The sequence below is a fragment of the Galeopterus variegatus genome, unplaced genomic scaffold, assembly GCF_000696425.1.
Source record: "Galeopterus variegatus unplaced genomic scaffold, G_variegatus-3.0.2 Scaffold2054, whole genome shotgun sequence".
Classification (NCBI taxonomy): domain Eukaryota; kingdom Metazoa; phylum Chordata; class Mammalia; order Dermoptera; family Cynocephalidae; genus Galeopterus; species Galeopterus variegatus.
This window is the reverse complement of record NW_007728165.1, coordinates 72,556-99,806: the sequence shown is the minus strand read 5'-3', so window position 1 is coordinate 99,806 and position 27,251 is coordinate 72,556. Positions and strand designations below refer to the sequence as shown.

General features: G+C 33.4%; 1 protein-coding gene across 1 annotated transcript in view; it reads left to right on the top strand.

Moving 5' to 3' along the window:
- Positions 1-27,251, top strand: part of TRDN (triadin) — a gene marked incomplete at its 3' end in the record, with an annotated part of 179,582 nt that overhangs the window by 129,293 nt on the left and 23,038 nt on the right. The window contains exon 9 of the mRNA XM_008580267.1: positions 5,830-5,889. Coding sequence (XP_008578489.1) covers positions 5,830-5,889 — 60 coding nt within the window. The remainder of the gene's footprint in view (positions 1-5,829; positions 5,890-27,251) is intronic.

Sequence of the window (27,251 nt, the reverse complement as noted above, 5' to 3'; positions counted from 1 at the left end):
GTTGGAGATAAATGTTGAATTCTTGAGATATGGGATTTCTATTAAGAGGTGGAATAAAGATTGAATGTGTCATACTCTTTGGAGAAAAGCAATCCAGAGAAAATCACAATTCTCAAAGAGTCTGTTAAGAGAGGTGTGTTCAACTCATATAAAATAAATATCATAAAAACTATCCATACATTCCTGATGCCTCTGCAAGAGCACATCATTTAGAATATATATCAAATTATTAAATTCACTTAACTTAATAGACAAGAAGTTATAGAGAAAAGAACTCTTAACTTTCTATGTCAGTTTCCATCGACTAAATTTATGACTTTGGAAAGCTCTGAATCTGACATATTGTGCCATTCTTCAAGAAGAGTGAAGTCAAACTCATATTCCCACTTTGCAGAGATGTGGCATTTAAGTGCAGGTAGAATATAAACATGAAATTCTTTATGGAAGGGTGCAATGTAAATATAAAGAGGTGGAGTTTAGCAGGGCAACTAAGGGCTTTATTGAAACACATCTCTGGCTCTTGTTGAATCTTTCCTTCCCTAAATCCATGCCTGACTCCAGGTTGCTGCATAATCCTGACACTCCCCTTATAGAATATGGGGATCTAATCTGCAGGAACTAGTCCTATAAATGATGTTTTTTGGGGTCTTGCAAAATAAAAGTTTCCTTTACTCAGGTAGCTGTTTTGAATAGTTTTATCTGAGGATTGACATAAAAAATTGGCCTCTATAAGATTTTAGTTAAAAAAAAAAATCTTAAAACTTTGTAACTGAGTAAACTATTTGGACAGCAAAAAGAAATAATTTTTCTCCATTATAAGATACAAGATATGAAATTTGCAATCCGCTATTGTATTTTATCCATGTGGCTATGTATTTTTATCTTTTCCACTGAGATTTCACAATATTTCTAAACTCTGATTCACAAGTAATATTTGTAAACTTCAATTTATGAGTATGTGACAAAATATACATAACTTTAAAAAATATATTTTATAAGGAAAAGGAAGGAAGAAAAAAAGAACTATTTATTATATTTTTTTCTTTTAGTGATCTACAAACTTTTTAATTTAGGTAATTTTAATTTATTTCAATGTAATATTTAAGACATGAGTGAAACTAAAGGTTTGGAGCTCTAGGATCTTTTTTTAATTTTCAAGATGGTTATATTGCTTAGAAAAAATTTAAAATATTAATTATTACCTCTTTTAAAATTATGTCATTTGTGAAATATTTTGGGTAGAAAAAATGATTTAGTAAGTAAAGAGAAAATATTTTGAATGGAATATTTTACTCTGATAGAAAACAAGAAAATTAATCTTTTGATTCACTGGTAGGTTTACTTATATCCTAAGCTACTTTGCATTTTAGATTGCCTTTTTAAAAAGAAAAATAACCACATAAAACTAGTTAAAACATACCAAATATGTTTTAATTTTTCATCAATAAATACAGTATGTAAAAATTTATGCCAATTATATATGGGAATGTCAAAAGACTTATTTAGCAACTAGGAACATAAACATATTTTTTGGCGTTCATTTTTGGTGTCTTTGGAGTTTTGGGGGCCATATTTTATTGATAAAGAAACGTCACCAGAATGCTTTCAAGTAATAGTTCTTTTCCAGGTCACAAATACTGTATTTTATTTCTATTAGTAATCAGATTTATTAAACATAACATTATTATGATTTCCATTTTCAATCTACTGTTTTCATTTCCACGTTAAGAGCTATCTGTTAAAAGAACATTTAAATAAAACTTGGAGTTAGAAACAAAAGCACAAATGTCATTTCATCAGCTAAATAGGTGCATTTGCTAAAGCAAGGATTCCTATTGAGAACAGTTACCATCAAATAAATGTATCATTAGATAAGTTATCAAAACTTAATCCCTAATGGCTTGTCAGACACATAAAATTATTTTTTTCTTAACTAAGCAAAAATTTAAGAGCATTTGTTTATTAAAAACCTGATCACATTATAGTTTTTAATTAAATAAGATAAACACAGATATAGTTTTTATTTTTAAAAAAGCTATTTATGAAGTGGCTTTGACTTTGAGAATCTTGTGCTGATGACTTAGTAAAATTATTGAGTTAGTTCTTTGGGCAAGAGAATATTTTCTTAGCTTAAGTAATGAGTTTGAGGCATTCTTATTATATGGGTTTCTAAATAGTTCTTTTTTAACAAATAGGGCCCATAGGTTTTTAACTCAATCAGAAACAGATCTTACATGAGACACACATTTATTGGTAATTATTTAATTACACAGTATACATTTAAATATATTCAATGTGATTACTCTTAATATTATACATATAAACAATATATTTCTACTTAAAGCATTGGGAATAAGATGCATATGTATGTAAATGCATATCATAATCTTACATATACATACATATATATCACATCATCTGGTTTTTAAGGATCAAACTAAATCTGTTCAAAGTAGGGTAAGAAGGGTTGGAATGATCAGACATTGCTCCATAGTTTTCTGATGGTCTCTGGCAAATCTGTGGGGAAGGAAAAAACAAATCTTCCAGCTGCTACACACTTTGCAAATGAGATGGAAAATTCTTTTCTTTTCTTTCTTTCTTTCTCTCTCTCTCTCTCTCTCTCTCTCTCTCTCTCTCTCTCTCTCTCTTCTTTCTTTCTTCTATTCAAATATTTGTGCAGGCAGAGAAAGTATAGCTGATAGAATCTGCCATAGAGCACCAGACCATATGTGCCCCATCTTCATTAGAGGTTTTTAAATTTTTCCATTTTGTTGACATTCTGCACCCACAATTTATTTTCTCTCAGTGGCCACAGAGAATATTGACAAGGCAGCAACTGAATGACATCTGTCACTGATCCCTGAGGTCAAAGAAGGGTAGAAATGGATAGCACTGGTAATTCCTAGAGGGGTGTTCATTTGGGAAAAAAAAAAATACCTAGACATGGTAACATATGTAAAATCACTTTATGTAATTATGAAAGTTAGGATGACATGATTCAGATTTTCATTATGACAAGTTTCTTGCTTTAATATTTAAGTCTAGTTTAAAGAAACATTTCTATAAAATAAATCTTCCAAAATCATGTAGTCTTGGTTTTGCTTTATCCTTAGGTGAAGCAGACAAGGACTGGCCAACACACACCTACCTAGAATTCTTATACATTGTTAAGATCAGTACCAAGGACAGGAGGAAATGTGCATTATAACTTAAAATATTTGAAAATTCCTAATTTAAAATATTTAAATAATATTCTTTTCATGTTCCTATTGATGTATCGGTGCCATTAGAATGCAAGATCACAGCACTACTTACACGTAACAGAGCTCTCCTAAGTGTTGTAACTCAAATAATTTTCTAGATTAGAAAACATTCTTTGAATTCACAAGGGATTTTATTTTTTAAATTAGAAGCTCATTGGACTATTGGTGTTTTAATCAAACGATTTGAGATCCAGAAAATATTGTTATAGTAAATAAAAGTATGGTACTTTGGTAATAATTCAACATAAGGCCAGAATATTTCATTACAATTTCAACAGTTAGTTGAAGAATAAACTCTGAATTATGAAAATTTTAGTTAATGCAGTACATTATTCAACGTGTTATGTATATAACCATCCCATCACAATTGAGGCAGAGAACATTATTTCATTTTGGAGGGTTGTCCAAACCCTTCATATTACAAATAGTCCCTGCATTCTAAACTTCTGACATATTTAAAACAAAAACCATCCTTTGCTGTTACTGGAGGCTATAGAGCCACTAGTAATCATTGTGGGAAAAAAATTGAAGACTTTTAGATCAGTGATTCTGCAAATGTAGCCTAATTAGACTCATCTGGGGAGTTTGTTAAAAATGCATATTCTGGCTAGCCAGTTAGCTCACCTAATTAGAGTGTGGTGCTGGTAACACCAAGGTCATTGGTTCAGATCCCTGTACTGGCCAGTCGCCAAAAAAGCAAAAACAAAAATGCAAATTCCTAGGCTCCAGCTCCATGGCATTTTAGTTTTTTGAGTGATGGAGCCCAGAAATCTGCATTTTGACAAATTCCCCATTTTCTCTTTCTTTCTTTCTTTTTTTTTTTTTTTTTTTTTTTTTTTTTTTTTTTTTTGATGTTTAAGACATCCTTGGAGAACTACTTCTGAATTATAGGAAGGACAAATCTAAAAAAGAGTACAGTCACTTAACATACTCAAACAAAGTTGGAAAGACTGCCAATTTTTGAAAGTCTACACTGGTCCAAAGCCAAATTTACTGTTTAAGGGTGATGTACTTTTTTATTTTGGAGCCAGATTGCCCCAATCTACAGTTTTGCTCAGGAAAAGGGTCTGTTAAGGAAGGAGAAAATACCCTCTACCTTAACCTTACTTCTCTCCTGTACCACAGGGTCCCAGGTCCTGGGATCAGAAACACCAGCATTACTGCCAGTACATCAAAGAACCAATAGATTCATGGACTGATCTGAGAACTAGCCTCCCTCCCATTTCCCACCTCACCTGTGGGAAAATGTGCTCCAATTTCAGCAACCAAAATACAAGCAAAATTTTAAAACTTTAGGACTTTTGGTCCCCACCTGTATTTAGGTATTAATGAAAAGGATTATATTTTTGCATCTACTACAATAACTATGTTTATTTTTCTCAAAGAGCTGGCAGAGTTTCATAATAAAATGGATTACTCTAAAAGTGCTGTTAATACTCTAAAAAAGAATGAAGTTTATAAAAATCCTTGAACGTGTATTTATCTAGTAGCAAGTTTTGTTATTTTTTTGTTTGATATACATAATTTGGAGCAATTAAGGATGTGTCATGTTGTATAAATTCAATAAACTCTCTTGGTCCTAAAACTACCTTTGGATTTGGTGGATTAATAAAATGCCTATTTTAGAAATATTTAAATGTAAATCATCTTGAACAAGATTTATTTCATAATATGCAAGCTTTAAAGAAGATGTGGTAAAACTTACAATGTTTCATCAACTGAGATTTGGGTTGTATTGACCGCAGGAGAATCTAAATTGTGTGAGAATTTAAAGTTCAGTGTAGTCTCTTTAATTTAGGGGGAAAAGGAAAAAAAAATCTAAATTATTTTTGACCAAATCTTTCCAAAATGCTCACATACTACAATTTTGGTTTTCTTTTTCTTTTCTTTCTTTTTTATCCCCCCTTTTTCCATAGGCCATAGTCTAGTCAAGATCATAAAATGATCTTATGAAGATTACTCAAATAATTAGCTTAACAATGATATCATTTGGTGCTGTTATTCTTTTCTCTGTGATTTACTCTTCTAGTTAAAGAGCATTTCAATGCAGAGGACTCCTCACCGGTTGCAAAGGGGTTAGCCCTCTTGCTGGCCTTTTTGAGAAAACATTCTGCAGCTCCATTTATACAATTAGCAGAAGGGCTGGGAGTGAATATTTGATAAAACATTCCAAGTTGGAAATAATTTTCTCTTGTAAAACTTCTGTTTCATTATTGGAAGTCTATAAAAGGACAAATGGGAAAATTGCTTTAATATATGACTTTTGTAATAAATTTGATGAAAAAGGTTTTGATTTTTAAAAACAACCAATATAATATTACCCTTAAGTAGTCTGTTTCAATTTTTAAGGTTATTTTTGTATGGAATAAATGGAGCATTATATTTATTATGTTATTTTCCCTCCCTGTGTGTTTATATGAGTGCAAATTATTCCTTCACGGAAAATATTGTAGTAACTGGAATAGAATTGAGCTATTTTATTTGTTTTGTTAAACCATTTCTCCCTAGAAAAAAGAAAAGTGTTGATGACATTTTTTCATTGCTCTTTCTCTTTCTACTCTGTCAGATCAGTATGCATTCTGTCGATATATGATTGACATGTTTGTCCATGGGGATTTAAAACCAGGTATTGCAAACAATTCTTGTACTTGTCTGTTTCAATAGTTTTTGTTTCTAAGATTGTTGGCTTTTTTATGTACTAAACAGTATTTTCCTTTTTAAAAAATTGCATAATGCATGTGTAGATCTAGAATGAAACCAATAAAAAGCAGAAGTCATACATGGCACTGGTGCCTTTACTTTTACTTTCAATCGCTGCATGGCCTATTGCAAATGAAGCCAGCTGAAAGCTAAAAATGTGCTAATATCTTTATGTATAAAAAATGCTAATGTCTTCAATAATGTGTTATAGTGAAGCAGTGAATCGTTTCATTTTATTCCTGGTAAACTTAGAAGTGATTCTGCAAATGTAGCCTAATTAGACTCATCTGGGGAGTTTGTTAAAAATGCAATGAAAGTATCATTCTTTTCTTAGTAGTGAACAAAATTCATATTTCAACCATCACATTTCAAATACTTAATCTTTTTTTCAAAATTTTAGATTTTCTCACTTACTCATTAAATTTGTTGTAGCAACTCCAGAGAGCTTTTGCTGGAGATAGTCAATCTTGGGTTAATAGTCAAAACAATGGGGAAGAATTTTTAGTTAAAAGGATAGATCAACCATCTCTCATGTCTTTATTGTTGCCCAGAGTGTAACGAAATATTCTTTTCTAACATCTTAGTTAAGAATGGATAACTTGGTTGCTTATGTTATGTCTTTTACAGATTAAAAAACTGACAGTACTATGTTCCTGTTTGTGAAGATGTTTTTAAGAAAATGGCATTTTTAAGGAAATAGCTTATTTACATTAGCATAATTGAAGCTGGTGGTTTAAAGCAAACTGCATTTTGTTTTCTTAACTATTTTTGTAAAAATCTTTTTGAAGTGTTTAATTATTATTCATACATATATTGACAAATAGGCATATCATCTCTGAAAAATATATAACATAGAAAATTAGAAGATGATAAGAATCTTGGCTCTCTGGAAAACTTAGTTAATCCCAGTAATGTATTTTAGTAACATAGTTCCCTCCTCTTTTCCTCCTTCTCTTCTTCTCTTTCTACATTTTTAGTGATTTAGAAACTGAAATAGGGGAAAAAACTGAAAATTATAACCATTCACTTGGTGAAAGTGATTACTGTTAACAATCGTGTGTAGTAACATAGCAGAATTAGATGGAGACATTCAGCAAGATAATATGATATAACGGGAAGAGAGGGCTTTGGACACATGCAAATATAATTCTTGACTCCATCCTTCAGCATTGCTCAAGGTCTAGCATTGGCCCTTGAACAAATCATTGACCTCCACCTCATCTTCGGTGTTCTTACATTGAAAATGGGGGTCACAGTAATGTCCTTGCATTGTCAACAAAATATCTAATGGATACACAACAAAATGTTGTTATAACTTTATCCTTTAATTCATTCATTTCACCACAGCCTGTTTGGGTGAGTGCTCCACGTGAAGGAAACTTCTCAACATTGACAAGTCCTAGTCTATATATATAATAAATTCTATTTTAGGTAATAAGTTTGCTGCCCATTTTGTTCGGCTGTGATGATTTAATAAAGTCAAATTCTACACATACATTTCCTTTGGTAAGGTCAACTACCTGTTTACTTATAAATGAGACGAATCTATATTGTTGATGAGCATGAGTTAATAAATTACTAATATGCATTTTTTATATTCTATTAGTTTTTTAATTTTATTTTATCAATATACAATGTAGTTGATTTTCATATCCCTTTACCGAATCTCCCTTCCCCCTCCCTCTCGCCCCTCCCACCCATCAACATCATATCCATTCACTTGTCTTAACAAGTTCAAGGAATTGCTATTGTTGTGTCTTCTTCCCCGCCCCCCCATTTGTTTGTGTATTTATTTAATTTTAGCTCACACAAATAAGCAAGAACATGTGGTATTTCTCTTTCTGTGCCTGACTTGTTTCACTTCATATAATTTTCTCTAAGTCCATCCATGTTGCTGCGAATGGTAGTATTTCATTCTTTTTTATAGCAGAGTAGAATTCCATTGTGAAGATATACCAAGTTTCCCTATCCACTCATCTGATGATGGGCAATTGTGTTGGCTCAAACTCTTGGCTATTGTAAATAGAGCTGCAATAAACATAGGAGTACAGGTATCCCTTCGACATGATGATTTCCATTCCTCTCAGTATATTCCCAGCAGTGGAATAGCTGGGTCATATGGTAGATCTACCTGCAATTATTTGAGGAACCTCCATACCATTTTCCATAAAGGCTGCACCATTTTGCAGTCCCACCAACAGTGTATGAGAGTTCCTTTTTCTCCGCAACCTCGCCAGCACTTTACATTCTCGGTCTTTTGGATATTAGCCATCTTAACTGGAGTGAGATGGTATGGCTCTGATTTGCATTTCCCGAATGCTGAGTAATGTTGAGCAGTTTTTCATGCGTCTGTGTCTATTAGTTTTAAAATTTTGTCTGAGAAAACTAATGTGCTCTTTGTGCCACTAAAAGTATTCCTGGTAGCTATTCACAAAATATAATTTCAAAGAAAATCACAGGACACAGAGAACCATGTGTTGTAAAAATCATTGAGGGATGCTAGCAGTTTAATAGTCGTGTTACCAATCATTTCATTCTGAAAATCTAACAACAGATTAAGGTCAGAAGGAATAATAAAACCATCTCTGCACAAGTTAAAGACTATTTTGCTAATAACCACACAGAGAGAGGCCTTCTAAAGGCATACATGAACATACTCTAAAAAGTTGTGGGGTCAGATATACAACACTGTATAATATTCCAACTCTCACAACTAATTCTCCAGTTATATAGAATCAAATTTCTTAATACCACTTATTGATGTATTGATTTTCTTCTTAATTTATTTCATCTACCTACATTCATGATTTTGAAGGTTTAAAAACTGAAAGAATATTTAGATCAGTATTTCTTGCCTAAGATCTGGAAAGTAAGAAGGGGGTAAAGGGAAGTCTGTGAGCTACACCTGTTGTTTCATCTAACAAGCTATATGATGGTTCATAAATGCAGCAAAGGAAAGTTTAAGAGTATTATCTTTGTCACTGAGGCAATACAAAGATGGAGTGATAAAGCACTAAATAAGACTTATGTTTTTAAAAATAGGGAATGAGAAACAGATTTAATCTTGCCATATTAATTGAAAGAAAATGCAGAAGTGATAAAACTCTGAGTGACAGAGAATAAAACAATTCCTGCCAAGTTTATTGCTCTTCATGTATCCACTATTTATAAAACATTTGTGCTTCCATCTGTTTCTATTTGGGATTAGTGAAACACCTGTTATTGTTTAGCTAGAGTTCACTATTAATTATTGGTAATGGTTATTTAAAACTATAATTTGATTTTTCCCTCTGGAATTCAGTGTTTCCTTTGAAGGAAATACTGTCACACCCTCAGAAGTAGCACAGATTGTAGTTCAGATTTGAAAAACCTTGTGGATGAAATGTGTTGACCCCCCAAAATAAAGTCTCAAGCTTTGCCCTTTTATCTCATCAAATAAAATACTTCTAAGATCGCCTTAAATGTTTTTTCCTAAGATTTTGTCTATATACCTGAAGATGAATTGAATTGCTTTTTTGATTCTCTGTGGTAAATAGTGGATATGCACTATCTTATCATCAGTGATAATCCTCACCTCAATTACAGAGACCTTCTTAATAAGCCTGTGTAAACCATAGAGGTTAGGTCATTTTATTGTAACCAGTTAAAATTCTCCTGTACTGACTCACTCTGTATCAAGTTGAAATATTAAGAAAATTCTATTTAAACTGACAAAATTGATGTCTGTTATCAAGTGCTACATTTAGTAATTTTAGGAATATTGTGGGCATTGAAGATCTTCCTTCTTCAGAAATAATTTCTATTTCTTAAGCCAAGTTAAAGAAGAGACATATTTCTGTATGAAAGAAGTCACATGACTCGCAGACTTCTTTATATTCACTATAGATAAACCAATTTAATTCTTCACTACAAGGACCAGGGCCAATATGTTCTTGCTTAGTAATTTTAACACTTTTTTTCAGCTTTCCTCTCTGTAACTATTATGATTATATTTTAATACAAGTTAAAGTCTATCCCTTAGAAGTTATCCCACCATTAAAATTCCAGCTACTGACTTTTACTTGAGCCAAGAATTTATATCAACGTAATTTGTTCTACTTCTATGTCATTTATTTTCTTAAAATTGAGGGTACTCACCTATCAAAATCTTCTTGAGTATAATAAGTTATTCTTTGGCAGCCTGTATTCCAACTCAATGGGTTTTAAGTCCATAAGCTGGAAAGAGCCTTAAGGAATAAGCTTATATTCACATTTTATTAAGATCCTTTTCTTGAACTTTAGTGGTGCTTAACTACATTTTTGGTTTGATCCTGCTGAGAAGAGGTCAAATGTAATAGCATTATAGTCACTGTTATTTAATGGTTTAATCTAATGTATTTCAGAACTCGCCTGTGTATATTAGAGAATACCAGGTACATTTCAGCCTTGCTTTACACTTCTTAGAAAAATCCTGCTCCAAGGTAGTTTCATAAAAACATACTCACTTTAATTCCAAATAGTTAATTATTTTTCACACAACCAAAGCTTTGGGAGTTTTAATATTTCGCTCAGTAAGTATTGGGCAAATCCTCTCAACAAGTTGATAGTCTGGAAAAGAAATAAGACATGACATAAATAATTGTATAACTAAGGATAAATTGATAAATATGCAATAGACATTCAGAAGATATACGTGGTAATCTCAGTATACCAGAAATAAATAGTTATCTCTATTTAATACCTGGATCTTTCAGTTATTTTTAAAAAATATTTTAAGTCATGTTACAAGTAGTTTACAGGAGTAAGAATAAAGGTATAGTGAAAATTGTGATAGAATTTAAACATATCAAAGCTAAATGTTTATTTCTTATATTTCCTTGTTTTGAAGGTAGATATATTCTAAATGGGAAACATCTTCAGAATGGAACTGTTCTTCAACCATTAGCCATGAGCTTGCAGTGTGTCCATCCTGAAGATACTGACTCCAGATATTACTACTTCTGGGTGTTCTAGAACTTGCATCATCAAAATGCAATACTGAAATTTTTAAAATATTTGATGGCCCATAATTTTGTTGAAAAGAAAATTTTATCTTCTTCATTCCATAATGACAAAACGTTTTCATTTTTATATTTATAAACATTAATTAAAATGATAAATTCAATCATTTTTTTCATTAATATATTATCTATTTCTTTTTGATACCTGCCTTTACATTTTTCATCACTTGCGCACTCAAAACCCACAAATTTTTGCGCATAGATTTTGTAATGAAAGAGTTCTGTGACATTGTCTTTTAGTAAAATGGGATGGCCCGGCCTCTTGTCACAAAAATGTTGCATAAAAAAGTCCTTCCTGTTAAGAGGCTAACTAGATAAGAATATCGTATTTCATTTTTGTCCTTTGAAATGTATTAATCACTCATTGATTCTTGAGTTTGAAAAAATTTGTTGTCATCTGAAAACTCAGTCTGAGATTTCACTTGCATAACCAATTTCAATTTCCTCCTAATTATTAGAGTCTATCCTACTGCCATCTGTTTTTTTTTTTTTTTTGCACTCATCTTCTGATTCAACCAATTGTGAAATGACCTCCTCTGTCATTTATCTTCTTTTTGCAGCTACAAATAGAAAATTAAAATTTCAAATTCTAAACTGCATTCAATGAACTAAAAGCATACCATAAAAATGTTGCCTTGGGCTTCTTTTATACCTTCTTGAATGGTGGTGTAATACCTTAGTCAACACAACAAGAAACCATCATGAGGATGAGATAGTGATGATATATTTTACAATTGTATCACTCTTCTAGGCAATTCCATCACTATTTTGTTTTTTTATTATTTGGTCTTAAGCATTGTTGGGAAAAATTGATGAGTAATGATGACAAAATTCCTAAGTCAATAAAATAGAAAATGCTTAATATATAGGAAATATAAGTTCATGAAGACCCCATAATAGCTTAGATTTTTAAAATTGTCTAGTGACACCACATGGTAATTACAAGATACAATGGGATTTATTCTGTTTAAAAATAAAAGTAAATTTTCTTTTTGCTCCTTGAGAGACCTGTAAGAAAAAAATGTCAAAAAATATTAGTCTTCAAAAATATTTAGGATTGCTTAAAAGAAAAAAAAAATCAAAAACTAGGTTTGGCTGCAATAGACCCTGATATATTGAGAACCAATAGAGAAAATATAAACTTGGGAGTCACGCAAAGCGGGGTTTAAATCCTTTGCTTGTGTTTTTGATTTTTTGAATCTCAGATACTTTATAAAACTTATTTTTTAAGGTTGTTAAATGATTAAATGAAATAATGTATATTCATGTTCTCCCTTTTTTTTGGTTTCTCTTTTTTTATGGAAATTTATTACAAAAATATAATACTGCAAGTATGAGAGATCAGAGAAGATCTCTTAGATGTAAAAAGTGAAATTGGCCTTCAGACATTGGTTGTATATGTCTATGTGAAATTGAGGATAAAGACATACAAAGCTGAAATGATAATATCAAGACACGAAATCAAAAAATCCTTACAAGTTCTTTTGCAAATCCCAGTTGTTGAGTATTTAATCTCTGCTAGGCTTTTGAAATAATATCTTATATAATCCTAATAAAACCTTGGGAGGAGGGTTTAACCCTATTTTACAGATGAGAAAATTGAGTACAAAGTGTTTAAAAGTGATTTGTTCAGGTCTCTCAAAGTGGCAGACAGGAGATTCAAACCCAAGCCTACCTAATACTAAAGACATCAGGATGAATACCAAAAATCTATTGTTCCCTTGACAAAGAACTACAAAGAATTCACTTTGGTTGACCTCCAGAGAACCTAGAAGGAGAAACAGGATTGGAAATGTCAGGTAAGATGATTTGGAGAGAGTAGAATTAGAAAAACCAGGTAGGAAAAAATTCAAGGAGAGGAAGTAAAGCCTGACCTTGGAAGGTGGAATAGAGAGAATTAAGATAGTTTTAGAGATATCACAGAAGTAGAATCTTGGGATTTACAGATACTAAAGGAGAAGAAAGTAAAAGATTATTCAGAGGTTGTGGTCTGAAAATCCAAAAGGATTCCATAAGCAGGGGGTGTAGAAAGAGAGTGGGGTCAAGTTCACTGGAGTGGACAGGGTTGGAGAAGTAGGAACCTTTGAACTCACCACTTATTTTTAAAGCCACAGATGGTTTACTGGGAATAGGTGAAGATTCCAATCCAAACATCATTTGCTTAACACCTGCTAAATGCCAAGAGTCATTACAGTTACTTCCACATACTTTATTTCATTCAATTCTCACAGCAAACTCTGAAATAAGCAGTTAGATAATCAAGTGTGGATTTTCAGAGACAGGACAGAGGTGGAAATTAGGGTCACGAGGAGAGTGAGTAAAATAAGAGTACACGTATTGAACATCTTCTGCATGCTCAGCAGTCCCAGGCTGGGCACAGTGCAAGATATAAGATTACTAAAAGATGATTCCTAACTTTAGCCAGTGGGATGGATAAATATTTGGAAATGAATAGGAACTAATAAATAATAGAAAAATGTTTAAACTTAGGAGTTAGATTGCATATTACACACTTTAAATGTTAATTTCAGAGGAGCGGCATCTCTGATCCTTGCTGTCAGGGAAGATAATGTGAATCTAAAACTTGAAAGATGGATCATGTTTGACTAAGTGCTGGAGAATATGCAGGGCTTATTTTGTTTGTATTTGAATGAAATAGAAAATGAATGTGGACACAGCAGTATATGTGATATCGATGTGTTTATAGGACCATAGGGATATCAGACCAGAAAGAGGATAAACTAAGATTGGAAAATATTAGGGGAAAAAAAATGCTATATTTTGATGACAAATTAAAGGACACTTTGTCAACCAGGTAGAGATGATATTTGGAATGGGAGTCTTTGAAGGATTTTAAGTAGAAGAGTGATAGGAAAGTAGCGTTTCATGTAGAATGAATAGGCAGTACCCTGCTTATAGGAGTGGAAATAGAAGAAAAATTGTGAGATATTGCTAAATCTGGTGCGTATAAAACTTAGTTCTGAAGGAAAAAGGGCAAACTTTATGGAGCTATTACGCATGGAGTGGAGATGTAAACTACGTATAAATGACTTCAGAAATTAATGTTGCATCTCAAAATGCTACAAACTATTTCGACAAGTTAAGTTTACACATGAGATGGAGACTTAAATGAGTTCTAGCCTTAAAGAAGGACCAGCAATAATATCTGCACAACTATCCACTAAAAATATAGTGCAGCAAGGAAAATGCTAGAACTGGACCATTCATAACCTAGAATGGAGTAATAGCTTTCTTTCCTTCTTTGGCTGAGTTTTGTTGTTGTTTTATTTTTATTTTTCAAAGACAGCTACCCAATGCACAGAAATTTCAGAAGTCAAAGCAGACTCCAGAGCCAGACTGCATGGGCTCAAATTTAGACCCTGTCACTTGCTCGAAATATGACTTAATCAAGTTAATCAATCTTGTTTGGCCTCCATTTTCTCCTCTGTAAAATTAGGCTGATAATGGGGTTGTTGCGGAATAAACGTATGGTCAAAGTGCACTTATAGTGCATGGCTTTCTGAGTACTGGCTCTTTACTAAATGAACACATATTTAAGGATTATTAGAAGTAGAATTTTGATAAAGAGAGGAAAACATTTTTTTTCAGAAACACACCCACAAATAAATATCATACTAATTTTGTCCATTCTGGCCATCTGATGTTTCCTAGCCTTGGTTCTATTATCTATATAATGTGGGTAATAATATTACATAATTTAAAATGTTATGCTGAGGATCATGTGAAAAAATTACATAGTATGTGCATATAATGTTTTGTCTTCTGAGTTCTAGGAACTATGCTAGATTCCATAGATATAGCAGTGAACAAAATATACCTATCCTCATGAAGCCCAAGTAAAATTTATAAACAGTTTGTAGCTGGCCACCAGGCACACAATATGCATTCAGAAAAAAATGTAGTTGTTTTTGTTGTTATTATTAATGTGGAAGAAATATAATATGATTAATACCTATAGTCGTACTTTGGCTTATATTTTTAATAAACGTACGTAACTGGCCCTATGAAAGATGATAATAATAAAATGTAAATTTTGGTTCATACAAACATGAAATTTGATTCTGTGAGACAGAACATTACACCAAGTGATTCTGGTAATGTTTACAGCATTAACTCTGTAGTTAAACGGACAGGGAAAATGTAACAAAAATATCAACATTATCAGCTGAATGCCAACTTCTGTAATATAATGAATTTATTGAATAGTACTGCAAAGTTAGATTTGCATTTTACACACAGGACATATTTTAGGTCTCCTAACTGAAAGAAAATTCCCCATGAGCCTACTATAAATAATACAATTCAATAGTAATTTTTTAAAAAGTTCTACTAAGAGAGCCAAAGATGTTATGAGAAGTTCAGATATACAGCATTTATCTAAGAGTAAAATCTCTCAGAAAACATTTTTGGATCCATTTTGTTTATAATAATTTAGGCCACCTTATGAAACTGTTGCAATTCCACTTGTATACTCTTTTCATTCAACGGCGGAGGATATTGTCCTATTCCTCAGTTTCACCGGAGTCTGGAACATGGACCTTCTTCCAAATGTACTGTAAACTAAAGCCCAGGACCTTGAATTTCCTGGTTACCTGATAACAAAACCTCAAGTGATAAAACAATCACACAATAAACTGCAGAAAGATTTCAGAAGGAGCAAATAATAGAGAAAATGAATGGAGCCACAGAACGAGTAGGGGGGAAAGAATTAAGTAAAGTGACTAGTGCTACAAAAGGAATTAAATATATAAGAAAAAATTCATTAGTCACAGGCAAGTTACTTAGCTTTCCTGAGCCTCTTTCCTCATCTCTAAAAGAGGGTAATAGACATTACTTCATAGGGTTAATGTATGGCTTAAATCAAGCACATACACTTAAAATGCACTTGACTATAATAAGCATAATACAACTATTTAAGTGTTCAGTGAAGATGGTGGTTCCCAGATATAACGAAATTGTGGTTTTCTCCCCACCACTTATATCTTTTCGATTTAATTATCATATGTAAGTACCATTCTCATTCTCTTCCTAGCAAGTCTATTTTTACTGCATGCGTACACCTTCAAGAAATATTTGCCTTAAATCCCCATTGCCTTATACCTTGCCAGAAACATGAATTGAATTCATGATGTACAATATTTATCTCAATGAAAAAAATATTGATCATCCCAGAGCAGCCTTCTTTATTCATTCACAGAAATAATCTGCTTATTTACAAAGATGATAGGTTTCTAAGCATTGCAAATAGGTCTGTGTAAAGATTTCTTAAAGGCGTTATTGGTAGTATCTCTAGAGGCAGAAGCTCAGAATTAACAGACTGTTTTGATGCATGCATCAGTAAACTGCAGGCAGCATACAGACTTAGGCTAATGCAAGAGAAAAAATGAGAGAGCCTCTGCTTAATTATGGGAGCTCATAGTCCCTGGACTTGGCTACTCCCATAAGAGTTGCCTTCTGATTATTTGAAGTCTGTGGAAGCTGTTCAAGATAAATGCATCTGATTGTCATATTTGTCTAAATCAATCCACTGAACATTCTAGTCACCATAAATAGCTAGAATGTACTCGGAAACAGATCCAAGTACTTCTGAGTGGATGTGATTCCTCTGATACCTACCACTCTGTCAGTCAGCTTCATTGTGATAAAGCACTTCAGGTTTTGGAGAAAGTTAGTAAATAAGACTTCTCTGCAATGTTTACATGACTCTACATCCTCTGTGTCCAGAAAAGAAAACAAATGAAGGTTTAAGGTTTCATTTTTCTCGCAATCTCAGTATTTTGTCTTCCCTTTTGAAAGAGGTGGCAGGTTCTATAGAAATATCTTTGTTGCGAGGGAACTTTCATTAAAGTGTCGTTTTGGTCTAGCCCTGTCACTATTAATGTCATGAACCTGCTGTCAGACAAGAATAAATTCCTTCTCAGGTAACCTACTGGGACTATTTAAAGCACATTCTGAAATAGTCTGAAAAGGAATAAATAATACATAGTAATTTGAATTGCTGCATGAGAAGCAAGGAAAATTAAGACTTAATCAAAGAATTATTGAACTAATTAGGTCTTATTTATTAATGTGTCATGTCTTGTAATAATCTTATCTGTCAGTACATATGCGAGAGTGAGGATTGAAAAAGAATTCTAGGGGCCGGCCCGGTGGCGCACTGCTACAGTGCGCCCGCTTGGGAAGCGTGGCAGCGCTCCTGCCGAGGGTTCGGATCCCACATACAGACCGCCGCTCACTGGCTGAGCGAGGTGCGGGAGCAACACCGAGGGTTGCGATCCCGTTGCGGGTCCCAGTCCGGTACGGGCGCGACACTGAGGGTTGCGATCCGTTGCCCTTCACGAAAAAAGACAAAAAAGGGGAAAAAAAAAAAAAGAAAAAGAAAAAGAATTCTAGTAATTTATATAAATATATTCCCCAAGTGACGTTCTAAGGTTCTTTTGTATGGCCAAAGGACAAAAAATAGAAAATAGTACTCTTTTTAACCCTTTAAATAAATGCATAGTTCTTATCCTTTTTTTTTTAAGTAGGACTCATTTTAAATATGGAAATAATAAATATACCTTATACCTGTTTTGTTTTGTTTTTTTGTCTTTTTCGTGACCGGTAAGGGGATCGCAAAACTTGGTGTGGTGTCCTCCGCTCCGCACCGCACCAATCATTCCTATATAGGATCTGAACCTGCAGTGGGAGCGTCGCTGCGCTCCCAGCGCTGCACTCTCCAAGTGCACCACGGGGTTGGCCCTACCTTATACCTGTTTTGATATAACTAATTGACTATTTTCAGAGACATATCATTACACCATATAGATGTAATCTATACCACTGTGTTTTCTTTCAAATTAGACCCTGTTATACTGTATGTCTGTCCTTTATCATTCACACTTAATTATTTGTAGTCTGTTTTGCAATGTCTACTACTTATTTTATTCAATATTTCTGCTTTGTAATTGACATGTTGCTCTCCTGAAGGCAAAATTGTGACCTACAAACCACTTGCTGTTGTAACCATCCACAGTGTTTAGGTAATGAGCACTTGTTTAGTAGATAAGACTTGTTTGTAACAATTGGCATCTCTTATAGAAAGTGATTGAAAATAGAAAAAAGCATTAATATTGTCATATTGAAACACCCTGTAAGAAGCAAAATGATGATTTAATGTTCTCCTATATGGTGGTTGCATAAGATGTAAACTTTTTCCATTTATAATTCATGAGAATGATTGTTAGTAGTAATTTTCTGCTACAGGAAAATTATTTTTTATGTAATTATAAATAGCCTCCTGGCAGACACTGGATAAGCAGTGTATATTGTTTTAAATGACAAAATAGTATCAATTATATACAATTTCCAACAGGAAGAGAGATCGGATAACATACAAATGTGTCATTCAAGTGAGAATATATTTGTGAGTTTAATTGTAGTGTTAAGTTTATTAAAAAAGAATTATTAACATATTTCCATTTTATCCTTTATCTATGAAATATTTAAGTTTCTATTATATGCCTGTAGTTGGAAAAGTGTGGAATTTTACCATCCATTAAAGCACCCTGTAGAAAATCTCTGCTAAAGCAAAACCTCAAGTTTTTTTTTCCTCCTCCTGAGATAAACTCCAAAACCAGAAACTTCCTTTTTAATTGGCTCTGTGGCTCTGCTTCAGGCTTTTCATGTCTCTTTGAATTGCTAGTGAACATAGAACATTTGCATGTGTCAGAGTCAAGACAAAAAAAAAAAAAAAAAAAAGGAAAGAGATTTTTCCAGAGGTGGAGAGAAAGGGGAAGATGAGGACAGTTGCAACATCCCTTCCTTTTGCCATGGTGCTGACAACACCAAGCCAAGGGTTGAGATCCCCTTACCGGTCATCTTTATAAAAAAAAAAAAAAAAAAAAAAAGGAAAGAGATTTTTCCAGAGGTGGAGAGAAAGGGGAAGATGAGGACAGTTGCAACATCCCTTCCTTTTGCCAAGTTCTGTGTGGTGTGGAATTAACACATGATTGAAAAGTGCTAAATTGGTTTTATTTTTTATGAATGAGATCCCTGTATAACAGGGAAGCAACAGTTTTTCAAATGCCAACTGATAGCTTTAAAAATTAAGTCTTTGCAATTGAGGATAATGAGAGAGGAAATTTATAAATAGCCTTGTTTAGCATCGTGTATCTGGAGTTGGAGAAAAACTCAGGTAGTCCATCAGACATTATCGTGCATCTACCCTTTAAGGATTTTCGAAGACTTTCAGAGATGATGATGATGACAACAACAAAATTATTTAAAACTGAGTGTTAATGGTATGTCAGGCACTGTGCTAAACTAACCTTTGGGAATGGGTTATCTTATTTAATTCTCACAAAACTCTACTAGGTAGGTTATAACCTCTTCATCTCAGAAATTAGGAAACTGAACATAAGGAAAGTTGTGGAATTGGCTCAGATGCCTGGATACCGCCCCCAGGGCTTAGGAAGAATTACAAATATGTTTTAAAAAGAGGGTCACTCTCTGTTAGGTTTTCTTTTCTCTTCCTTTTTTTCACTGTTTTCTAAGTGCTACAATTTAAAACAAATTTGCAGTACCTGTTTCCCTTATAATTCACATTTGATGTGTAGTCCTAAATCTTGCCAATATAAATTGCCAGAGACAGCAGTTATTTGCTGATAACTTTTTAACTGCCTTCAATGGTGGGTAAATGGAAAGAATCTGGTACAGAAACTGTAAGATAAGTGGACCGTGATTCCATACTCAAGAGCACAAATGGCTTGTCACCTAAATTGTTGAGGGAATCTTGGCTATGGTTTACTTTAAAATGTCCTGGGTAGCCATTAAGCTGGATAAGCCTGATAAAATATCACCCGGTTCCATGGTTAAATTTTTAAGTGTAAATTTTATTCTTAATGGTTAGAATGACAGCAAAGTGAGATGAAAGAGAACATAGAGTAAGTGTACCTATAAGGTTCTTGGTGGGTCTTGAAGTTATTGAGGGTGAAAACAACAGATTCTAATAGTTCAGGAACTGATTTTGCAATCAGTTCTAGCTGCTTTTTGTCAATAACCTCTTTGGTAAAATTCTGAAGTCAAACAACCAGTAAAGACAGGAAACAGGAGGCATTATTTATTCTCCATGTTTAGGTAGTTTACAGAAATGTCAAGCCTCCTACCTCTTAAGAAGTGAATTTGTCATTCTACTTTTAAAATATTATAATATGTTTTGCAAATGTAATGATTTTGCCTCTGGGAACCATCTTTTCTCTTATTTCCTCACCTTTCTTGTGGCCACTTACATTCCCAGTGCTCAGTAATTAGGTATCATTTGATTTTGTCTTTGAGTAAATCACTAAAGTGTGTTGTATCTCTGAAAAGTAATACTGAATATAAAACCTGAACTATTACATTTTGACTTGAGAGCTCTGACATATTAAATGGGCCCATTTGCAGGAATATGCCGTGCTATAATTACTTGGTTGGTAAGCAACAACCTTATCATAACTGGCACCTCTACTGTATTAGTAACAATGATCAATTAAATTGCACGAATACTAGCTCATTATTCATTAGTCAGTTGGTATGTTAACATGTGAAGGGGAGGGGAATGCTTAGAGATATAAATGAAACCTGAGATTTTAGCTTGAAGTTTTATTGAAATTTTGTGGTGTTACTTAAAAATCATGCATTTTAAATTCTGTTTAATTACATGCTTAAATAATTTACACATAAATCTAATTTTTTAAATATGTGCCATGTAGAAAAATTGATTTATAAAATGATTCATTTTTATCCTACAGCTACTACTCTTACCATTTAAGGCCTCAGAGAATAGGCATCTCCATTTTGGTAAAGAACACTAAATATCTTTGGCATTGAAAAACAGCATCTCAGAGACTTAATTAGAATTTACTATAACTTTGAATGTTGAATTATTATAATATAATGCACTTAAAAATATTTTTTTCATTTAATTGTTATAAAATTAGATCATTGACTATAGAATTCTAAAACATAATATAACAATATAATATTAGTCTGTACTTAACTTAAACATTTTTAGCACTATTCTAAATTTTATCCTATATTTTGCTCCCTATCCTCCTTGTGCTATTTCTAAAATAAACACAGGCACCACAAAGACAACATATTATTGTGTGAAGAGCGCTGCACTGATAATCTGCATACCTGGTTCCTAGTAATAAGCCATTGGATGAATTTGGGAAGTCCTCTAACTTCTTTGGGTTTCAGTGTTCTCAGCGAACTTTAAGGCATCTCTGGCACTAAAAAGCTATTCAAGTTACATATGTGGGTACAGATATTTTAGGCTGAAAGATACCACAGTGGGTAACTTACACAGTCTTTCTCCTTGAGGGGTGCTGCACATATTCAGAATATATTGCAAGTGTTATATCTTGATTGAGCTGTTTAACTAATAAAGCTACCAGACATCTTTGAGTGTTAGATCAGTTTTTCCCACTAACCAAGGATAAATGCACTGATCTTCCACTTTCATTGAAAAGTTGGTGTTCTACTCATAAACAAATTAGTAAGCTTCCTTCAGAAAGAAAAAGAATATTTTAGTCTAGAACTATAAATGATTGGAAAAAATGAAAAATAAATAAAGTCTTATTTTGTATCTTTGGAAGTATTTTATACTCTACCAAGGGAAGTATGTTATACTCTACCAAGAACTAAAAATACTGTAATTTAGTCTGTTCTTACTAAAACACTCTAAAGACAGTATAACAGAGTGGCATTTAGCAACATTCATTTATTTGCTCATTCATTTAATTGCTCATTTTCACTTTTAATAATTCTTTGTCCTTTACTAAATATGTGTTGATTGCCTAATATATTCCAGATTCTGTCTTCAACTTGTTTTTAGCCTAGTGGTGATTTAAAAAAAAAAAAAAAACCTTGCAAAAAAACAAATGCATTGAGAACAGGAGATGACATGTACACTAGGTACTTTGGAGCAAAAATGGTTGACAAGGGTGGACAGATGAGTCAAGGAATACCTAAAAGAGCTAGCCTTGGAGGAATGACTGGAATCAGCCATGTCCTAGGCAATTTTATCACTGAGAATTTGAAGAAAATGATAATTTTTTTTTTACCTTAGGAAGTAAATACTTTCAGATCTTCCAAGGGTTATAAGACATTTATAATAACAGATAAAATAATCGGCATTTATCTTGACCTTCCAAATAGATAGTTAAATAAACAGAAATATAAAATGGAGTAAAGAAACTTTAATTTTCAGTTGGGTTTGCTCTCAATGTGTGACCTTGGTTAAGCTACTTATCCTTCCAGAGACCAATTTTTAAAATTAAAAATGTGAAATTAGGGCCGGCCCGGTGGCACACTGCTACAGTGTGCCGCTTGGGAGCGCAGTGACGCTCCCGCCGAGGGTTTGGATCCCACATACAGACCGGCCGCTCACTAGCTGAGCGAGGTGCGGGTGCAACACCGAGGGTTGCGATCCCGTTGCCAGTCCCGGTCCGGTGTGGGCGCGACACTGAGGGTTGCGATCCGTTGCCGGTCACGAAAAAAGACAAAAAGGGGAAAAAAAATGTGAAATTAATATTAAAAATGAGGGTGTTGGAGTAGCTGATTTCAAAAGTATCTTTCTTATCCCCAAACTCTCTGATTATAATTCTATGCATCTATTTTTGTTACATCCTAAACATCAGGGATTCTGCATTAAGCAAGGTACAATGATAAATGGAGCAATGATATGATCTTGAATCAACCTTATTTCCTTTCTTTGGTTGGCTGTTCCATGGAAAATTATCTCTACTTCATAAATTGAAGATGAGGAAGAAAAAACACTTATATTACCTTTATCATTTTTAATCAAAAGAATGTATGAAATATGTATTTGGCTACCATTTCTTGCTTTCCATCAAAGTGAATAAGCAAATGTATAATAACACATGGAAATATTAGAGAAGCTTTTTATCAAGATGCAAAAGAACCATTCCTGTAGATACATTTAGCCTGAAGGGTGCTCTTTGATCTAAGAAGTTGAAGCTTTTGGTGCTTTAAACACCTTATAGTAGGGTCGTATAGCCAAGTTATGTTAAATAATCCATTTGCTTAAAACTTTTCTAAAATTAAGTGAAAAGTCTTGAGAATCAATTGCCAGTAAGATGTATTATTGTAATAACCCAATAAGGTAACTATATTCTTCAGTGACCTTGTATACAGGTACTTTGGCAAAACTGAAAACTATAATGCAGGTGACGATAATGACTAAGCAACTAATTCATAACTATCAAGTAACTAGGTGAATGGAAAACTTGCTGCCCCTATTTGGGTACTAAACTCACTCGTTCCCAGATGCTCAAGTCAAATTGTGAATGTCATCCTTGATTTATTTTCCTCACTTGCCACATCAAATTCATTAAAACATACTAATGAGTCTACTATAAAATGTACTCTAAATTTATCTACTTCTCTACAACTTCTGGTTTTTAATGACCATATATTTAAAATCGCCCATTACCCTGAACAAGCATTCCTTATGACCCTTCCCTAATGAAATTTTTGATAGGACACTTATTCCATTTCCATTTTACTTATTCTGTTGCTATTTTTGTCTGCCTACTAGAATTGTGGCTTCATGAATTAGGGGATTTTGTCTGTATTGTTTACTGCTATTACTCCCTGTCCTAGAATAGTGCCTGGTACTGAGTAGGCACTCAATACATAGTTGTTGTATGAATCCAAGCCAGCATCAACTCTCACCTGGGTTATTTCAATAGTCTCCAACTGATCTCCTGCTTCTTCTCATATCCTTTTCTCCACAAACACTATTTTTGGTTAAACAGCAGCCAGTCACCTTTTAAAAACCTACCAATCAAGCTAAAACCCTTCAACAGCTTACTGTTTTTCTAAGAACAGTAATCTCTCACAAACATCCTAGAATGTTCTATGTGAGCTTGTCTAATTTGCACAAAACTCCATGTAGATTAGTAAGGTCCTGCTTAGCGGTGGCCCTACTCTTCCTTTACTATCCAATTTAGTGTAGTCTCCTTCTTTCAGTCATTCTCTGTCTCTCCACTCCAATTTGATTGCCTGTATTTATGAGATCTGGAATATTCTGTCTGGCTTGTTTTGCACCTGTCTCCTATCTCTAATGAAAGCTCCGTGACAACAGGGCCCTTTCTTTACTGTTGTCCTTCAGTGATTTCATTTATACTATTGTCACCATAAACACCTACAACAACCCAGCTAGAGCAGATATTATTATTCTCATTTTACTCTGAAACAACTGAGACCTAATTTAAGTGATAATTGCTTGTTGACTGTCTGTCCTCTCCACAAGACCAAGTCTCTCCATGGCAGTTAGGCATGTCATGTCCATCGCATACATCATTGTATCCTCAGTGCAAGCTTTATGCATGTTGTATAATAACTATGCAAGGAATGCATGTTAAAATATTTAATGAATGCATGGGGGTCTGGACTAGACATCTGAAATCCCAATCTGTAGATCTGTGCAACATACCATATACAGGACAATATATTGTAAAGTTTAGTGTCATAAGCTTTAAAAATGCATCTCTATTGTTAAGAATAAATCTTTGCAGTTAAGCCTTTTGCCACTGACTGAAGGAGCAAATTATTAGTTTTAAAAAACTGAGATATTGGACAAAAAAATCCTGCAATCACATGTTCTATGACAGGACAAGGCAGAAGTTATAATGGTAAGAACTGTCTTGTTTTCCTTTTTTTTTTCCCTCCTTATATTCCCACCAAATATCTGTCTATGTCTCTGGTCTTTTCAGTCTGTGTCTTTCATTCTCTGCCTTTCTCTCTTGTTCTTTGTCTGTGTCTCTGTGTCTGTTTCTCTTTCTCTCTGATTTTCCATCCAGGCCTCTTTCACACTGCTGTACCTTTCTTTGCATAGGACTGTAGGGTTGCTCTTGGGGCTGAGAGGCTCGTGGCGAGCAGAAACAGGATGCAAAGTGCAGTGGTGAAATTTAGCAACACGCAAGTGCTAGGCAGAGAGATGTCTATGGTTGAAATAAAAACTTTCTTAACTTGTCCATCTCAGTCAAACTCCTGAACTTCTTTTGATGCTTCCCAATTGCAGAAGTCTCTGTTTAATTGGAAAATTTGCAAATTTGGGATTATTATATGAATGGTAATTCAATTTTTTTAATAGATGGGGTGGGAAAGGAGGAGTCGTTGGCACCCGTATCCCTATGGTCTCTTTACTCCATTTGTAGGTGGTCCGAAGTACAAGGCAGGAAAAAGAGATACTCAGTAAGGAAACTCGAAAGTCAAGGTGTCCCTATTAATACAGGGTCCTAACACAATCACATCTCAGCCTAAAATATAAAGCTTATTTAATCAAAATTATTAAATGTTTTTATTTAATTTTAGTATTATTAAATTCTAAACTGTAAAAATATTATTCTACATGTTACAAAAATAGTTTAGGAAACTTTATACAATGTGGAATTTTACTACTGTAATAAATTTGACTATCATTTCCTTACTAAATACACAACCTCTCACTTTGCTTTTAGTCATTAATTACAGATGCCTTCTATTAACCTGAAAGAACAAATTGGGATAAGAATTTGTAATGCTTTCACACCTTACATTTTTTAAAAATGTAAATGAATTTTAACTCAATGGCCACTTACTAGTGATCCATACATTTTCCCCATCCCATGATCTGCTGCTTTTATTGTTTGCAGGACTGAAGGTCCTTTGAAAGTATAGACCTCTGGGTGTGACTCTCAATTCCTACTGAAAATGCAATGAGGACTTACAGAATAAAGACTATTTCAGGCATTAGAGAAAAAAAATCTTCAACATTTGTTACAAGATATAGGGGGTAAGCTTCAGTTGTCTAGAAATGATTTTTGACCAAGGAATCTCATTCATAAAGACACTAGATATATTAAACTTTAGAAGGGTGAACTGTGTTTTTTTTTTTTGTTTCATGCAATCTGAATTCAGCTCATAGCCTCCGACTTCACTTGCGATTCTGAGTAATCCCATTCATCATTTCTAGCAAAGTAAAGAAAACATCAGTAACTTAGATTATCAGAAGGAATGCACACTGTGTACTATCCCCAACAGAATTTGACTAAACCAAAAACAACCAAATTGATATGTGTGAGAAAAAAGTAAGAACAACAAAATATTGGCAGTTTACAAATATGCCATTCAGGTATTATGTAGATAAGCCAGCCAAAATCACTCAAAGAACAAAAATAAAGCCCACTTCCTACGTTTGAATGTCGGAGGGATTTTCAGGTAATAGCTTGTAAATGAAGGGCACCTTTAGAGCTCCGTTGTAAATTTCAACAACTTAAATCTTTCTTTCAGAGAGTAACAATCCTCAAGAATTCCAAAGGAATATATTACTAATAAAATTGTAACCCTATTTTTTGTAAATGAATTCTATTTCTGTCATGTTCAATTTTATCTTTGTTATTGTTTTCTTACTTCTAAAGCCAGCTTCAAATCCTCTTGTGTAATTAGATGGGATTTAAATTGTAAATACACTATGGGAGAAAGAATTAATATTTTGAGTATCTACTATGTGTTGGGTGCTCTGTCATTGAATCCGCATAACATCCCTAAAACCTATACTCCTTTTATAAGAGCCCTAACTGAGGCTTGGAGATGTCATGAGATTTTCCAGTTTACACACCTTTTAAGCAGTGGAGCTGAAACCCTCACTTATACTCATTTGACTCCTAAGCATGCAGTCTTTATACTAAATAAATTGGCTTTCATTTTTAAATTATATTATAAATATAATATTATATTTAATATAATTTATTATATAATATTGTGTGTGATATATAATATATTCATTCACACAGAAAAATGGTCTATGATTTCAATAGGATTATTTGAACATAAAAAAAAATATTTTCTATAAGTCAGTACTAAAGTCAAGTCTCATGCTCAAGTATGACCTGCCTGATTTGTTTTCTTGCCCCCTAACACAACAAAAACTTGTCCTGAGTTACTAATTTCCTGCCAGGGCTACTGATCACTGTCACGGTGGAGGCAGGCAGTCATCTGCCTTCTTTTTCTCTTTAATCCCACTGCCCCATTGCATCTACTACCTCACCACCATGCAGTCAGCCATTTCAGACAAGATGATAGATTACATTTGTAATGAATTTCTGATACAAACTGGATATTGCACTTTCTGCTGAAGCACCAGCTTGTTTGTTTTAATAGATCTACATATTTTGTCTTTTTTTTTTTTTTTTTTTTT